Source organism: Carica papaya, chromosome 2 (assembly GCF_054855325.1).
Source record: "Carica papaya isolate Zhongbai chromosome 2, ASM5485532v1, whole genome shotgun sequence".
Lineage (NCBI taxonomy): Eukaryota > Viridiplantae > Streptophyta > Magnoliopsida > Brassicales > Caricaceae > Carica > Carica papaya.
In genome coordinates, this window is record NC_142310.1 from 28,186,234 (window position 1) to 28,205,657 (window position 19,424).

At 33.0% G+C, this 19,424-nt stretch overlaps 1 protein-coding gene across 5 annotated transcripts; it reads left to right on the forward strand.

The window, feature by feature from the left end:
- The first annotated feature begins 848 nt into the window (after positions 1–848).
- On the forward strand, positions 849–14,404 carry LOC110824663 (Phosphatidylinositol-4-phosphate 5-kinase family protein). 5 transcript variants are annotated; one of them, XM_088213880.1, is made up of 11 exons: positions 849–1,051; positions 1,153–1,180; positions 3,267–3,407; positions 3,536–4,615; positions 5,216–5,383; positions 10,445–10,610; positions 11,050–11,160; positions 11,250–11,437; positions 12,523–12,635; positions 13,259–13,427; positions 13,928–14,404. In XM_088213880.1, the coding sequence occupies exons 3-11, from the start codon at positions 3,391–3,393 to the stop codon at positions 14,205–14,207; spliced, it is 2,292 nt and encodes a 763-aa protein (XP_088070006.1). In that variant the 5' UTR covers positions 849–1,051; positions 1,153–1,180; positions 3,267–3,390; the 3' UTR covers positions 14,208–14,404. The 5 variants fall into 5 exon arrangements, with proteins under 5 accessions (XP_088070006.1, XP_088070008.1, XP_088070010.1 ...); XM_088213884.1 differs by having other exon boundaries at positions 852–1,051; positions 3,267–3,455; XM_088213883.1 differs by having other exon boundaries at positions 852–1,051; positions 3,267–3,451.
- Positions 14,405–19,424: the final 5,020 nt, after the last annotated feature.

The following is a 19,424-nucleotide window of genomic DNA, read 5'->3' on the forward strand; positions in this document are numbered from 1 at the left end:
TCTAAAACCCCTAGAAGTTATGAGTTTTAGTTATGTATCCTTCATGTCTGAAGAGTCTGACACATTATTAAAACTTAAAATTTTTTGTTATGACCACATTATTAGTTACGTGGTAAACACACCTAAAATTATTAATAAAAATTTATAATCAAAAATTTATTTTAATGCTTATTTTAACAATATATTTTAATAATATATGAGCCAATTTGGACAAATTATACATATATGGATAATTTAGATTTAAATAATTGTCATGTGATCTATTAAAATAAATAATATATGAATGAATTGAAACAAAGATGAGTAGCACAAGAATAATTTAAATAGTTAAGCATTAAAAAAATACTACTTATTAAATGCTAATATTTTAAAGTAAGTCATTTTTATAAAAATAAAAAATAAAAAATAAAATACCAAAGAGGTGAGGGGTGCACGTAGCCTCGGTTGTACAGAACATTTTTGCTGTTATCTCTTGCTCTGATCTGTTTACCTTCTCCACAGACCGACAATTTCAGCCCCACCTCTCCTCCATTTGTGCCTTTCGTGGACTCTACAGTCTTTCAAATCATCACGTACAGCTCAGGCACACACTTTCTTCCCTGTATAATCTCGCAGCACCGATCTCAGCCGCCTGATCACTTGGGTCCCACGTGGTATGGCATCAACGATCACCACTCTGTGGGACCCACACTTATTAATCAGACAACTGCTGCCAACGAGACCTTGTCCTATCTATTTGTTTGACACGTGTCGGTACGGCATCACCCTTTGTCTTTTTAGTCGCTTACACCACCCAAGGAAAATAAAAAAATAATAATATTTTTTATTTAAAGAAGATAAAAGAAGAGAAAAGAAAAGAAGAAAAAAAGAAACTGTAAACTGAGGAGGAAAGTAAACTAATCCACCTTACATGCATGGCAAGTAGTGCTTCAGAGAGAGAGAGATGCTCAGGAGTTCTTATTAATTTAAAATTTCAAACTAAAGAGGAGAAGGACAACGACATAGAGAGAGAAAGAGGTGAAGTGTCAAATTCAAGAACAGGATCTCATAGGTAGGGGCAATTCTCCAAAGCAAAAAACAAACGTAATCTAATATTTGTGTTTTTGATGTCTCCCTAAATGAGGGCTTTATTGTTTTTCCGCTTTCTTGCAGGAGGGATTCATTTTCCTATGTTCATCAGGTCAGTGATTTTATATGCATATGTGTATTATATATGTATTTATCTGTGTAAAACAACTTACTATTTATTTCCTTGGTTCTTTCTCGCTTTCTCAAATTGTTTCTATATTTGGAAATTTTATTGATTCTGCTACATGCTTTAAGTTTTCAAACACCAAATGAAGTAAGATTTGGTGTTGATAGATTTCAGTTTCTTTACCGGGGGAAAATGGATGGACTAGGATAAAAAATCATGGGTTTCATTTTGGATTTCCATTCCTTGAGTTGTGAGGCATTAAGTTATCAGAGAATAGATTAGATGTCTGCCTATTTTAGAGTTCATCCTCTTATCGTGTTTTTCAGATTGTGGCATTGAAACTTAGGAATCCTGTGGAAATGGAACCTGGGTTTCCTATTTTGTTAATTTCACATTTGATCGTGCTATGAACGTCAGGTAGAGATATGAAAGTTACATTTTAATAATTCGCCACCTCTTACTTGGTATTTTGTTTTTTCTCCTTTTGGTAATGATTTTAATGATGAAGATTGCTGTGCAATTACAGATTTATTTAGCAATCATTCTTCATCATTTAATGTTATATACTTTGTTGGGAAAAAATTTGTTCATCACTTTAATACTTGTAGAAAGGTGAAGTAATGGGGAAATAGTAGAAGGGAATTTAGCCAATTAAACTATTGAATTATCTTTTTTGTTAGATCTTAGTTCCGCAAGGAATCTTAGAGGCTTTTTAACTACAATTCATGTATGTCTAATAGTGTTACGAAAGGGGCTGGGTTTTTGTTATTATCTAGGAAGTTATTCTCCTTTTATTCTCCTAAATGGAGGAAGTGGCAGTTGAGTCAAACTGTCATGGTTGATAAGCTAGGAACTTGACTTAATCAGAAGAGGTCCGCTACCTTAGATGATTGTTCTCTGCGGAAGTTTAGAGTTAAAAGACAATGCTGCTTGTTGATGCGTACAATTTATGTTCTGATCTATATGCTAGTCTGCTTAGTCAACATGGATCAAAATCAGCAGTACTGCTTCGATTAAGAAATGATTATAGTTGTGAAGTTTATCTGTTAATATCTATCTCTTAGTCTTTCTCTCAGCATACGTATCTTGAGCTGTGCAGGGGGTGTCTGGTGTGTGTTTTTGTGAAAGTCCCTGACAATTGCTCTGTTACCAACTGACATGGGATTAGTACAGCTCGGGCAAGATTCTTAAAAAATTAACAAGAAACCAATATTAAAGATGTAGGATCTCGTAATAAACGCAATCTTAATAATGTAGAATCATAATTATAGTAGTTTGAATCTCAGTGTGGCTAGGGTATCTTATATATAGGTACTAGACATAATCAGAATAGAAAACCTAAGTCTACCTAAGAAATCAACTAAACAGAAAGATAAACTAATTAATCGAACCTCTAATAGAGAAATAAACTAAATAGGATCCTCAACAAACTTATGTGATAAATATGCCTATGCTTAACGAGTTCGTAAATATCCTTGATGATGCATAAAAAAGGTCATAATCAAATAGATATCTCTTAATATTCTAGGGTCTGCCTGTTCTGCAAAGAAATATGATTGAACACCAAATGAATGTTTTACCTAGCCTCTTCTATGGACCTTTCCACCAGTTTCCTACCTAAATTATCTAGTTAAAAATAAATTATGTGATAATATACAATAACAAAACAGTCTTTTGCTAAGATGTCAGATACTGTTTTAGTTTCAAGTTGATTGTCTTGAGCCACTAACCCAGAAAGCAATGGAATAACTCCCAACCATGGTCTTCACTGACAGGATAATCTAGATATTTTTATAATCTTTCCTCAAAGAATCTCAAATAAGAGAAGTTTATGTTAGTATGTAATTTCTTAATTATTATTTCATCTAGATACAGAATTCTAATTTATAGCCATACATCAATGTGTAAAGAGACTACCAGTAAATTATTATTGACAATGCATGGGAAAAGTGAAAAAGAAGTTTCTTAAGGAAACATAAAGAAAATTTAAAAGAAAAATTATTCTTCTGTCTTTAGTTTTTCTTTCATGTGGATGTTTAGATTCTAATGGCAGCTGATTTTATATGTCCAGGATATCAGAACTTGTATGGTGCTTTTATATTGTGCTTTCAAGACTTGCTCAGAATTAAGGAATGCATGAGATGAGATTAGTGAAAATCATCTCGTAAAGTTAGATTACTTGTCATGCCCTAATCATGCCAGACGCACAAGGGTGACATGCACTATTTGGCCAATCCTTTTTTACTCTCATTCTTTGTCAGTTAATTTTTGTTTCCCTGTTAGTTATGTCGATTTGCATATTGCTTAGATTTGGTTTAACTGTGTTTTATGTTCTTACAGGGTCAGAGAGAAGGCCTTTTCAAATGGAGATGTCTATAATGGTGAATTTAAGGTAGTGCTTCCCCATGGAAAGGGAATATATAAATGGTCTGATGGATCATTCTATCAAGGGGATTGGGAAGAGGGAAAAATGACAGGGAAAGGAGAACTTACTTGGCCGTCAGGGGCAAAATATGAAGGCGACTTCTCTGGGGGTTATCTTCATGGCTTTGGAACCTTCACTTCATCTGATAAGTCCATTTATAGAGGATCCTGGAGGATGAACATACGCCATGGACTTGGCAGAAAGGAGTATTCTAATTCAGATACTTATGATGGTTCTTGGAAAGAAGGGGTACATGAAGGTTGTGGTACCTATTCATGGAATACCGGAAATGTATATATTGGGCATTGGAAAGCTGGAAAAATGTGTGGCAGAGGGGTCATGGAATGGGCAAATGGTGACATTTTTGATGGCTTTTGGTTAAATGGATATAGACACAGGTCTGGAGTTTATAAGTTTGCAGATGGTAGTTATTATTTTGGAATGTGGACCCAGGGCCTAAAGGATGGCAAAGGAACATTCTACCCTGCTGGAAGTAAACATCCATCTCTGAAGAAGTGTCGTAGTTCTCTAGGATATGATGGCAAAAGGAAAAATATGCTGTCTCACAGCTCATCTTCAAATTCAGAAGAACCTCCAAGACCAAGCGTTACTCGCAGTCTTTCTGAGAAGATTTCAGTTGGGGGATTTTTAAGACATTCAGGTCGAATATCACATAGAACTAAATCATTGAATGAAAAATCAAGTGCTTCTGGACGTGCTAGAGAGTTTGTGTGTCGTGATTCCTCATGCTCATTTTCTCATATCTCTGATGAGAGTCAAAATGGGATGCAAGATAAATGTACTCTAGTTTATGAAAGGGAATACATGCAAGGAGTTTTGATTAGGGAAGAAATTAGGAATAACATAGAAAAGTCGCACAAGGCTAAACCAAGAAATATATTTCATTCACAAGAAGTGAAAAGGAGGTTTTGCATCGACATTTTTAAAGGCCACCGAAGCTACTATTTGATGCTTAACTTGCAACTTGGTATCAGGTAAATAGAGGCTGACATCATAAATCTTCCTTTTCTCAGGAACTGTCTTCTGTTGAATTTACTATCCCCTCCATCAGGGAGAAAGATTAGTTTTTGGCTCAATCCTATATTGTTCTGGGCTTGACTGCTGGACCACAGTCATTAAAATTGTAAAACAGTACATGGACAATGTATTATAATGTTTATTGGATCCAGAGACTTTGTTGCTAAACCTTCTAATCTTATAAAACATAATTTGATGGATAAAATCTGGAGTATGTAAGCACTTTGGCTTCTCTTTGCTCTCTGTTGACACTTTTGAGAACATGGAAAGTGTAATTTTTTACAAATCAAATTGATAATGATGTTTCTTACCATATGATATAATTTGCACCTTGATAAGCTAATCTAATTGTTACAGTCTATAGATTTACTGTTTACAAGCTTTTTCCATAGTTTCCCTATGCCTCCCTCTCTGTGTCTACATATGTGTATATATGTACTTATGTTCTAATTTTTCAGAATTTTTTGCTCCCACTTATTTTTAGTAATTGAAGCAATTCTTAAGTTCCTTTTTAGGCTTTGTCACACTTATTAAACAATTAATTTTGAAGTTCACAGGTATACTGTTGGCAAGATCACACCAGTGCCTAGGCGTGAAGTTCGGGGATCTGATTTTGGAGATCGAGCTAGAATAAGGATGTTCTTTCCCAAAAAGGGTTCCCAGTTTACACCCCCACACAAATCTGTTGATTTCTATTGGAAGGATTATTGTCCTATGGTTTTCAGGTATTTGTTATGTTTTGCTTCTTTAAGATAATCACAAGCGAGTCATACAAAGAGCACTATGAATCTTGATCTTTTGACACTGACTGGTTAATCTGCTTGGTTATAGATCTAATTGGTTAGCTATGGAAAACTAGGTACTATGTTAAGGAAATCAAGAAATTAGGAGAAAAGGGATTTGACAGATTGCTTTACGGGGTTCAATCTTCTAATCAATCAGTGAGAGTGACTAGCTCCTGATACAGTCTGATTTTATTACTGTCAATGAGAAGGGGCCCTATGATATCAATGTACATATTATTGCTAAGAAATGTTGGAGTTTAGAGCCTTACCTAATGGCTGTCACTGACTTCTTAATTGGTGGATCCATCTAATGGGCAGCCATAAATCTTCTAATCAATCAGTGAGAGTGACTAGCACCTGATACACTCTGATTTTATTACTATCAGTGAGAAGGGGTCCTATGATATCAATATATATATTATTGCTAAGAAATGTTGGAGTTTAGAGCCCTACCTAATGGCTGTCACTGACTTCTTAATTGGTGGATCCATCTGATGGGCAGCCATAAATCTTCTAATCAATCAGTGAGAGTGACTAGCTCCTGATGCAATCTGATTTTATTACTATCAGTGAGAAGGGGCCCTATGATATCAATATATATATTATTGCTAAGAAATGTTGGAGTTTCGAGCTTACCTAATGCTGTCACTGACTTCTTAATTGGTGGATCCATCTAATGGGCAGCCATAAAGCATACAAGATATCATGGAGGCTATTAAGCAGTATAATATGGGCCTATAGCTAATAGCAGTATTAAGTTTTGAAAGAGTTTCATGTAAGCTAGGTAAGAACTCTCCAAGAAACTCTTTTTCCTCTCTAGCAGACACCTTTTTATAGGCACCAGATGCTTCAGACAAGATGTACACTCAATGTTAAGTGAAGTTATAGTTCATTTGGTCAAACTCCTCTTGCACTCATGCATCTTAGCTCCTATGCTTCCCAAGTAAAAAATTGAAGAGGTTCACTTAGTCAAACTCTCTATGAACTTAATGCGTCTTAGTATCTGATGTGAGTATGGACATGGATCATGAAAGGTCAAGAGAAGATGAGTGGCAGCCAAACCCAAGAGAATGGGCAAGTTGGCAGCCAAGAGAGGAAGCATGAAGAAGATAACAGCCATGAGGATCCAACCTGCAGCAAAGCCCAATCCAAAGGAGAGAACGACGGACCAGGAGGATTCAAGGTAGAACTACACAACTTGGATGGACTTGGGTCACTAGGAAAAGGTATCACAATGCCAAGTGGTTCCATTACAAGAAGGAGAGCAAAAAGACTACAACAAGCCTTTCAACTCTTTGTCCAAGCATGGATCAATGAGGAAGATGGCTTGGTTCCACTAAAGAAGCCCAAGGAAAGAAGACAAAAAGACCATTAACCCAAAGGTATAATGATATATACAACTCACTCCAAGTGCAAGAGGAAACAAGTAAGAAAAAAGAAAGGAATTTCCCTATAAGAAGGAAATTGGCCAAATCATAAAGGAAGAGGTTTTCTATGGGATTTTATTTCCTAATCCTGCGGGAAATCTTCCCCTTTGGGGGGCAAGAATCGCCCAAAGAGGGAGGTGCTCCTAAAACCGCAAGTTGTTTGAAGAAAAGAAAAAAACTTCTTAAATATCAAATCTTGTGGAGAAAGGAAGGCACTTGGGTGACCATTATGGGACCTTTAGTGCCTCCTCTAATTTTCCAAAATTAATTCTCCTAAATCAGCCACTATTAAATTAAGATCTTCTCTATTTAAAAAAAGAGATAATGTATATTTCGTTTTAAAAGCAATCTTCTTAATTGTTTCAAGTTTTCTATTCTATTATAAATTTATTTTCCTATCTAATTTTTTCATTAATTTAAGAGATTATTTTCTTTATTATCACATGACCTGCACTGTAAATAGGTCATCAATTTATAGATATATTTATTCAAGTTTACATCAATAAAATTACAAAGTTTATTTCAACTGGCGAGATGTCTTCAATTTTTTTGTTGAGTGAAGAATTAGATCAACTTATTAAGATATTTTTGTGGCGTTTTTTCTAGTTTTTTAATTTTCTCATGATTTTAGTTCCTATCACTTTATTGATTGCGGGTTAAATAGTGAGGATTTTTATAGAATTTAAATTTTTGATACTTTATGAGTGTTGTGTGAGTTTTGGATTACACCGTTGATCTTGAGTTCTGCATCATTTGGTATCAGAGTCAGGTTCCATATAAACCTCACTATCCTTTACATTTGTTCTTTACTTTCTTGCCCTCTTATTATCATTAACAAAAAAAACCATACATACATAAAACCAGGCAAGAAGCTTTCTTTGCTTGTTACTTTTCCATTGAGTGTAAACATCACCATCACCATCATTTGAATTTTTTGCCATTTTTGTGATTACGTTTCCTATTTAGTCAAAAGAAAAAAAAAAGAAAAGAAGTGAAAGAAAAAAAAGAAACAAAGGAAAGAAATCCTAATCACTCAATACAATAATCGGGAGAGTATTTACCTTTTGTACTCAACAATCATTCTTTATAATGGTGCAAGGTCGATCTCTTCAAAGCAAATTTTCCTTTTGTTTTTCACCCAAAATCAATACGCATCCATACTTAGACATCTCATTAGCACAAGACTTCATTTTCATTATAGAACGTAGTGTACATTGAGATTATAAATTTATGGACATCTTCGATTTCCTCCTTCAGGGTAAAACCAAATCCATACATTATTCTCCATAATTGTCTTTTTTTTTCCATTATCAGTTTCTTTCCTTTCTTTAAGTTCTAGTTCCAAGACACATCTAAGTATCTAATTTGCATTCTAGTACTTAGTACAACATATAACACACTTACTTTTCCTCCCTATGTTAAAACTCTTGCTTTTAGTATTTGTGTGATATTTTTTTCCATAGGGCTCCTTATAGTGTCTTAAAAACAATAATTGAATACCTTGATTCAAGAGGGTCCCATTCAAAACTCAACTTGCGGGTGGAAGATTGAGTGGAAAAAAACAAGAGCGGGTGAGGTCACCAGAGGGTAAAAGTCAAGTGAGTGAAAACACGAGAGACTTGATTAGAGTGATTATTTCTTTTGACTAACTTTTTTTCTTGCAAAAATCTTAAGAATGTCTAGTGAAAATCAATGCCCTACTGATATGAGACTAATCATGGAGGAGATGCAAGCCGAACTAGCACAACTTAGTCAAGTAGTGAAAGGCATGAGGAGTAGTCGACGTGAAGTGAGACACAGGACTCCTAACACCAGACAGCCTAGAATCCGAACCTCCAATGATGAGGCTGAGTCCTATAACGATTACGAAGAGGAAGATCGAGTCACAAGGAAAAAAGATAGAAGGGACGATAATATCAACTCCATCAAAATGAAAATATCACCCTTCAAAAGTAGGAATGATGCAGAAGCCTACTTGAAGTGGGAAAGTAAAGTAGAGCTAGTTTTTGACTATCACAACTACAACGAAGGAAAGAAGATCAAGCTGGCAGCTTTTTAGATTTCACTGATTATGCCCTAGTAGTTGGATCAATTAATCATTGTTAGGCGGCATAACGGGGAACAACCAGTCTCCACCTAGAGAGAGATGAAGGTCATTATGCGAACAAGGTGCATACCCTCTAATTACTATAGAAAAATGCATCAGAAATTATAATGTTTGATGCAGAGATTTATGTCTATTAAGGACTATCACAAGGAGATGAAGATGGCCATGATTGAGGCTAATATTGAAGAAGATTCTGAGGCAACCATGACAAGATTCTTAAGAGCTCTTAAAAGGAGATTGCAAATATTGTGGAGTTGCAACATCGCCTGGAGTTGGAGGACATGGTACACATGATCATAAAAATTGAGAGACAACTCAAATACAAAGGGAGGAGCACATCATATACCAACCTTACCTACAGCTCGGAATGACCCAAGAAAGAAAAAAAGAAGGGAGTAGACAAGAAGAAGGAAAGTTCACACCACCTGATACCAATGGGAAGACACCTAACTCATCTCGAGAGTATAGTACAGTTAAATGCTTTTGGTGTCTCAAAACTGGACATATTGCTTCTCAAAAGCTCAAATAAAAAGTTCATGCTATTGAGAGACGATGACAGAATTGATAAGATCAGTGATTGTGAAAGCGACAATAATAACAACACGCCACCACTAGAGGATGTTGAGGAAAATGTTGAATATCCAACCGAGGGGGAAGCTTTGGTTATCAGGAGAGTTTTGAATGTCCAAGTCAAGTTGGAAGAAAATAACCAGAACGAGAATATTTTCTACACTTATTGCCTTGTAAATGGGAAGGTATATAGCCTAATTATTGATGGCGGTAGCGGCACCAACGTTACCAATACTACCGTAGTTGATAAGCTAGTCTTGGATTTCTGAGGAACAATTTGTGTACTTGATCTAGATTTCTTGGAGTGGCATTTTCAGTTTGCATTGCTCGAGTCGAGCTCTTTTTCAGTGGGGGAGAATCTTGCATAATCAATAAAGGAGAAGAATCGTTTTGGGAAATTTTACACTAAACAAAAATAGAAAATTTTAATTTCCTTTTTTCTTTTCACTAGAAGGCATGGAAATCTTAATTTTCTCTTATAGTGGAAATAAAGTTTTGGAAAGTTTTATCATAAAAAAGTAGGAAGATTTCCTAATTTCCTAATTCCTTCCATTTAATTTATTTTTCTATTTTCTTTGTTTACAATAGAAGGAAATAGGAAGATTTGCTAGTTTCCTTCTATTTAATTTATTTTTCTATTTTATTAGGTATTATAGAGTTTCTATTTTTGATGTACTTTGATGTCCATAGATAAGGTACCCTGACTACTTATGATTATTATTCACATATTGAGATATTGTTTTGATTATTAAGATCCAAGATCTCTAAGTTTTGTTCTTAATAAGATTTTCTAAGTTTCTATTCAAGCTCTCTTTGTCCTAAGTCACTCGTTCCAGTCCTCTTTTCAAATATAATGTAAGCTATGGTTTGTTCTTATCCTTGAGATTAAATTTTCAGGAACTTGAGGGAGATGTTCAAATTAGATGCAGCAGAGTACATGATGTCCATTTGTGGTGATGATGGTCTAAGGGAGCTCTCTTCGCCGGGGAAAAGTGGCAGTATATTCTATCTTTCTCATGATGATAGATTTGTGATTAAGACATTAAAAAGATCTGAGCTGAAGGTCCGACTCCACTGAACCTCCTTCGCTAAATGAGTGAGGCAGAACTTTATTAAAGATGCTTTGCATGCTTCTCCAGTTAGATTTTAATCTTAATTGGCATGGTGAGGCAAAATAGTTGAGGTTTAGAGTGCTAAATTAAAGTTTCTAATCCATTTAAGTAATCTCCACCTAAGTCATTCTGCATGACATGGCATGTTCAACAATATATGCCACTGATATTGTCTGATGTATCCTTTTGTATAGGATCTACCGACCACCATCGCTCTGGTTTGTTCAATATGTATTTATCCTCCTGTTGTTATTGTCACTAATATACATTTTGATGACCTTCGGCTGGAAAATTTGATGGGATGGCTTTTCCAGCTTTTCGCAAGATTGTTCTCTAATTTATGACAGACTGTGGGTCACAGTTATTTAGATATGTTTTTTTTGGCTGTAGGCTCTACTCAAGATGCTGCCTTCCTATTACAGACATGTAGGGAAGCATGAGAATACTCTTATTACTAAATTTTTTGGTCTACATCGAATAACATTGAAAGGTGGAAGAAAGGTAATTGTTGTCCTGGCTTCTGGCCTACTGTATCTCTCCCGTGAATGTCACGTTTCCTGGGGGGGCTTTTGTGACCTTTTGTGTTTTAGGTACGCTTTGTGGTCATGGGAAATATGTTTTGCACAGAATTGAGAATTCATCGTCGTTATGATCTTAAGGGATCAACTCTTGGAAGATGTACAGAGGAAGATAAAATTAGAGAAAATACCACTTTGAAGGATCTGGATCTGTCTTATGAATTTTACATGGATAAGCTGCTGAGGGAATACCTCTTTAAGTGAGTCCCCACTCTATATCTTGTGTGGTCATAGAATTGAAGGATCCTTTTCTTAAAGTGTATTTGTTGCCGCTTTCCTATTTTTCCAACTTCTCTTTTTGTTCAGATGTTTCATTTACTTATCTTCTTTTCTGATGTTCCTGAAGTCTCTGCAAATTTTGGTTTTTTGAAGAAAATACTTGAAGTAGGATTTTATCACTTCCTACCGAATTCTACTCTTCCATAGAGGTTTTCTTTGGTTGAGAATGCTTGAGCAAGTTACTGTAGTTTACCTTAATATAAGTGAAGTCTGATGCCAGATTGTCACACCTAAGTGCCTATCTTGCTGATTGGCAAAAGGTAGCTTTGTAAAATAATATAGTGAACCTGTAGTTTGGCCTTCTCAATCTTAATGTAATGGCAGAACTCATTGCTGTGCTCTGCCTTAAATTCCTTACAAAGTTCTCTAATCTTTTGTGCAAGATTTTCAATAGTCAGGAACAGCAAAAGTAATAAAAACATGAGACTAGAGATCAAAGATGATGAACGAAGAAATACCTATTCATCATTGCAAAAGCTTAGCACTCGTATCTCTGTTTCATATCCCATGCCACACTACATTTTAATCCATATGGCATATTTGCTATGATCTCTTTTTCTCTACATTTATGTGCATCTTAACCCAATAAGTTTTAACTAAGACTGGCCTTTAATCCTTTTGTTCACCCATTATCCCTGCCTACGGCTATACTCTTCCAAAGATTTTATGATTACGTGCCTGTGGTTTTTCTTTTCTTTTTGTCTAAGGTCAAAATAAGAATACACTATCTAACAGCTTTCACCGATTCCATATGTGATGTTTGTCAGACAAACTGTAATGTTTTGAACTGGACTGATTAAGATGGTATATGTATGTTATAGACTGAATAAAATGAAAGAAGCATTTTTCCTTGATACTTCAAGTATGATCTAGAGTTCATTGTTCTTTTAACCATGCTGTCACAACCCGCTAGTAATTCTTTGTAGGATCTATATTTCCTTATTTATGTACTTCATCTATTTTCTTATCTTCTGTGGAACTCAATATTTGTCTCCTTTTTTGCCAGACAAATTTCTTTAGACTGCAAGTTCCTGGAATCTCAACATATCATTGATTACAGCCTCCTGTTAGGGGTACATTTCAGAGCCCCTGGACAAGAGACTGAACCTGTTAGTGATGGTGGGTTTGTCCTTCTGATTTGATCCTCTTGTTGAACAAACTTGCGTTTGGTTTAATTAAATTCCTTAATATACTTCGGAAAGTGTTCTATTATTTGTTGATCCTATTAATTATCCCCTTAACTTTATCATGATAGTATTACTTGATGCATTTTCTATTCAAGCAGCACCTCCCTGATGCTATCTTAATAATACATTTCTACATTCTTATTTATGATTTAACAATCTCAAATATAATGTTACTATCCTTAGACTGGTCAGTTTATCTGCTGTGACATTGGGAGAGTGTTGCTACTTGTGGTATTGTATTGACATCGATAACAGTTTTTAATAAATAGACTAGCACGCTACTCAGTGTCCCTATATGCGAATATTCTTGAAAACTGTTAGGTAAGTCATATTATATCAATAAGTGGTGTTACTGTGCAATAACTTTACCAAATATAGATGGAAGGTAAAAAAATTTTAAAAAGTAAAAAAATAAAACGAAAGGTAAAAAACTTCAAAAACATATTTGAGAAATACTCTGCATGAGCAGCATATTTACATCTACTTTGTTTTTTTCCTTTCTAATTTTTACCTCAATATCCTTTTCTACGTACATTGATGTTCAACTTCCTCTAGATGTATCCTCCCAAGGGGAGCTTTCAATCTCTCCAAAGTGCCTACTCCTAGTGGCTCATGAACCTAGCTCTGTCAATACTGAACCGGGTCCTCATATCCGAGGAAGCACATTGAGAGCATACTCTGTTGGTGAAAAGGAAGTTGATCTTCTACTGCCTGGCACTGCAAGGTAACTGAAGTATTGATTTTATGAAAGTTATAATTTCCGGTTCAGTAACATATTTTAAAGTCTTTTATATGGTTACCTGACATGAAATCACTCTCATTCTCTGATAAACATCACCCGGGTGTTTTCTGGTGTCCTCTAGTGACATACAGAACAAAATCAACTCTGTTGTATGCTTTTAGTTTGTTATGGTAGGTGGAACAACAGTAGGATGAGTTTGGTTCCTATTTTAATATTACAGAATAATGATGAGAAGAGAATACAAACGAGCAAAACATCTGAATATATTAATAAACTTAATGCAGTTATGCATCAAATGTATATTATACTAGATTATACATATAAAACAGTTAAGATGTGAGAATAAAGTGGGAATAGAATAGAACTTGACCCAAACACGATGCTACAGTGATGTACCTCTGCTAGTTTATTTTCAATATCATAGTTTATAATATTCAGTACATTGGACTTGAAATTTTGCCAACCACATTCACTTTTATCAGGTTACGGGTGCAATTAGGTGTGAACATGCCAGCTCAGGCTAATCACAAGCTTCTACAGGATGAGAATGGTTCAACGGAGCTTGAACTTTTTGAGGTTTACGATGTTGTTCTGTTTATGGGAATAATTGATATTCTACAGGAATACAATATGAGAAAAAGAATTGAGCATACTTGCAAATCATTGCAGTATGACCCGATGTCAGTATCAGCTGTTGAACCGAAGCTGTATGCTAATCGTTTCACGAATTTCTTGCAAAAGGTTTTCCCCGAGCTGCCATGAAATACCGGTTTCTTTACCGTTGTTCCTAGGGGCAGGCTTTTTACTTGCTGCTTTGTTTTATTTTTGTTGTCTTGCACACCTACAGGAAATTCTTTAAGGGTCATCGGGTGTAAATTGTTATTATTTTTTCATAATTACAATAACCATCTTAATGTATAGTTATTTTTAACGTATGGAATCAGATGTCTTTTATTTCATCTCCTTGGAGTTTGATTCTGGTGAAATTTGCTTGTGGCTTTTAAATAAGTTGGTGTTTGGAATAATTGTAGTTTTGTATTGTAAATTTTAAAATTATTGTTGAAATGATTATTTATTAAAAACGTTGGTAAAAAAAATTGTTTGGTATTTAATAAAAATAATTATTCATTTTTTTAAATAAAAAAAAAATTGTGTTTTTTAAGGAAAATAATTTTTGAGATTTTAATATTTAATAAATTTGTATTGAAAGTTAAAAATTATAATCTAAAAAAAGTTGCAAATTATTGTTTTGGTGTTTATAGAAGACTTGAATTTACGAGAAGACGTCACAAATGTTCATCCAACTTTCTCAAGTCTTCAATCATATGCAGAAAAAGGAATCAAAGTTCACAAGTTTTCAAATAGCGTGACAGCAATCTTTTAAACCCTGCAAAATTTTGGTATTTTTGAACAACACTACGTATAAAAATATTGTATGCAAATTTTCTTAAATTAGAGGAATAGGTATGTTTTTGTTTCATTTAAGGTGTGTAATTTTTTTCTAAAAGGGTGATTATATGGCAAATTTCTTTTTATATATATATAGATTCAGGTGTTTACATATATTATATTTTATGACATATCATAGATTTAAATTATTCATATTATCATATATAAAAATATTATATTTTTATGTAATGCAGGAAAAATTATATTTTATTATTTTGAAGTACTATTTTGTACAATTTCTAATTTGTAAATACTATTTTTGTACGGTAATTTTATTATTAACATAATTAAACCAGATTTTTAATATTAATAAATCATTTATTTCAATTATATATCAATAATTATGTTAATTTAATTTAAATAATTAAAAAATAATATATATAAAGATAAATTCAAAATAATTTTTTAATGGATTTATCCACCAGCTTATCCATCGAAAGTATTATTCAGATTTCTTTCCAATATTTTACAAAAAAAAAAAACAAAATTTAAAATTATAAGATGATTTACAACAAAAGCCCATTGAAGCCTTCTTTCGGAATTTGAAAAATAAAATGTGTGCATTCTTTATTTGTTTGACAATTCTATGATATGTAAATTGTATACATTAAAAAAATACTGATAGTTTATTTTTTATTATTACTTATGTATTAACGATAAATTCGTAATCGATATGTTCTCATTGATTAAGAATTTTTTTTCTTTGACATTACTAATACCGTTATATCTGTTGATAAGTTTGTTAAAATGTTTTATCAATGAAAATATGTCATTTATTCTCGTTTACTATATATACCTCTATCAGATATGGAATTATGTTCTCGACAAATTTTGATTAACCTAAGTCTAAAACTTAGGTTAAAAAACCACATATGAGACATAGAAGAGTGCATCTACAGGCAACCTTTTATTTTTCTCTTTCTTGCACTATTTATAAGTATTTTATTTTATGATTTACAAGTTTGTGATATTAAAGATATTAAAAGTCATTAAAATGTATAAAAGAGGTATCAAAGAAAAGGATATTAAAAAGTTTTATTTAATTCAGTTCAATTATTCGAATTTAATCATTTTTTAAAAAATATATATATTTTAACTAAACCAATCAAATTCACTATTTATTCATCTCTAATTAGAAATAGATTGGCTCTAATCAATTGTATTTGAAACTATATATAGGTAAGTTATGCTCCAATATGAATTATGCCTAGACCAAGCTCAAGATCGTTTCTAGGCTAACTTAGATCTTGTTCGAGTTTAGACATTAAACCGTCTTCAATATAATATGATATGTTTGTTAGACCCAATTTAAGATTATGACGGTCATGTTCTTAAGTTCAATAGTAGGTTATGTCTCGTTAGAACGTTGAATTTTTTTTAAATCTAAAATCTTACCAATGTGTAAGTGACGTCTAATCCTAAAACATTCTATATAGTTCAAGATTGTACCCTCAGGATATCAAACCTATGAGTGCATATGAGGAGGGATTGTGTTCAAGTATGAGATCGTACTATTAGATGAAGTAATCTTATTTAAACTTTAATTTATGTCTTTAGTTAAATTTGAGTTGTATTTAAAAATTTTTAATATTTAAAATAATTGAATATATGTAACTGAATAGTTTTAATTGTCATAATGACACAAGTGATATATTTATTTTTAAATGTTAATAATGACATAACTGATAATAAAAATAAGTGCAAACTATAATTTTGTTGTTTTAATTATAACTTACTATATATCTTTTTGTAATTATATATTAGGATTATATGTGGTTTGACTTTTCATCACTATATATATATATTAAGGATAAATTGTACTTTGTTTTAAAATTAATACATATATTTCGTAGATTCTACGATGGAATAAATGTTATGAAAAAAAATAAAAAATAAAAAGTAGTAATGTATTTCGGACATGCTATCTTTTTTTTAAATCTATGCATATTATTAGATTATAAGTATCAAATCATATACATTTAATAAAACAAAAGTCAACCCAAATGTTCATAACAAAGAGAAGAATCATTAAAGAAAGTTAACCGAGTATTAAAATACAATCTCTTAAGGAGACACATATTAAGGAAATTTAAAAATTAAAATTAGAGAAACCAGTGGTTGCTTCTTGCTTCATATTAGGGATGAGTGAGGATTTGATTTTTATAAGGTAATTAAGAGGAGAGTATAAAAGTCTACTAATTGAAGAATTACTCTTAATAATTCGATTAATAATAAAAAGAAGAAATAAATAAATATTCAAGTGTTGTACAGATTTGATTCTTCACATGTCCACCAGATTTTAACTTTCATCAACATTTTCAACTCTCTACCTGCTATTCCTCTTCACATTTCTCCAACCAAAATATTACACTTTTACTTGCACACACACACACACGTATACCTCATGAGGATATATATATATATATATATCCTCATGAGGTATATTATTCAGTAATATTGCAGAAAAGACAAACCAAGAAATTTAAAATAAAGAATTCCCATTTCAAAAAGCATAGATTCTTATTACAAATATATGAGAGAATCAAAAGATTCTTATACCATAAAAATCAAATAAAACAAAGAAATTCATATAATAATTAAATAAGAATAGATTCTCACAAGCAAAAGGATTATGAAAACAAATAAAACTCCCATTTCATAACAGTCAATTTGAGTGCATGTAAGTCAATTAATAATAATCAGTAGTTATATATACGATGAATATATGTCCAACAAACAAATTAATGTGAACTTGAAACCCACATGAAAACATAAACTAATTTCCTTTCGACCTTGTAGTGTGAAATTCATTGGGTTTTTTTACCCGCTAGAAAGTTTTATTTCAGAAAATTCAGAATCAGTCTCTAGAATCATCTGCTGCTTCTGTAAATGTGTGTGTGTGAGAGAGAGAGAGATAGCGTTTCATCTTTGAGAGAAGATGAAGGTAAAGGACATGGTCAAAGCTGGTAGGTCAATGGCATCTTCTGCTATGTTAGTTAGCATCTTTGACAGGTGGGTTAATTTGATTCCATGCAAACTACTTCAGAACTCAGCTTTCTAGGGAAAATCGGAGATAGAAAGAAAAAAAGATTAGATTACCTCTACCATGAAAATGAACCATCTGCGTCCGGGAGAAAGAAGTGTTCGGTTGACGGGAATGAAGCCTGGTCCGAGATCAACTAGAGGTATGTAGATGCAGAAATTTTCCGGGAAAGTAAAAAGGCCCCTAAGAAAATTTCAGAGGCTATCACAGATGACCTCGAGCCAAACAACATTCCCATTAACCTCCACCTCTCAGAAACAACTGATCGTCGGCCGGCCATGAACCCGTAACAAACCCTAAAACGGATGAAAACCCATATACGATATAACCCAAAAAAAATTACCCAGAAGAGATTTGAGGTATCTGGTGATTGAAAATACAGAAAACGCAGCTCTTGCTTTTGGACCTGAAAAATGAGAAACCCTAGACGTTTACTCCTTGAATATATAGAGGAAGAAAGAGTTGTTCAACATATTGTTCCGTGAACTGTTACACATCTCACCTTCACGCTCTTCAAGGAAGGTGTTTTTGACGCGCAACTCCAACCACCAAAGAATCTCATTATTTATTAACCAATATATATTTTTTGAGAATACCAATATATATATATATATATATATATTCAGTAACAGCTCATTATGTTTTTGGCTTGGACGATAAAAACATCTGTACATATATATGTATATTAGGTCTTTAAAATATATATAATTATACATTATTTTTTAAAAATAAAAAATAAAAAATTTATTCAAAATCAATAAAATATTTAATACAAATTATTTATTCGAGGTAATTAAGTGTGAGCGTGGGGTGACGCGCTGGTGGGGAAAACGACAAAGAAAAGAGATCCCTAAAAGGCCGAAGGCGGGTAAAAATGTAAAAGTTTTGCCACATCAAAAGAAACGTGTTCTATTCTTCATTTACCAGCTAGCCGTTTTATCACCTCCTGCTTCCGGTCACTTTGCCACGTGTCTCTTTCTCCTCTCTCCAATTTCCCGCCATTTGACCTGATACCGCCGGTTTCATTGAAAAAACATTCTTTTTCACAATTTGACCTGAAACCATATCATTTGTAACTTCAAAAGTTTCTGTGCTTCTTTCTTTTAAATTATTATTATTATTATTTAATTTTTTATATAATGATTTTGTAATCATCATTTTTTTTATTTAATTTTGTGAAACGGTTGCATTAATTGATAATTGCGAATTACAAGGTAGAAATTAATGGCATTCAATATCACATTTCATTATCATGAGTTACTTTTAATTATTTAATTATTTCTAACTTTTTCCCCAACTCCATTTAATTTCTCCATCTCCCTCAGAGTTGTCAAATTATATTTTTTTATTATTTTCAAATACAGATATAAAATCTTATATATTTATATTACATAAAGTCTTGAAAATTTTATTATAATAAACTAAAATATGTTATTTTCTTAATAAATAAAAGAAGTTTTTGTAATATGGGGGGGGCGTGAAATACG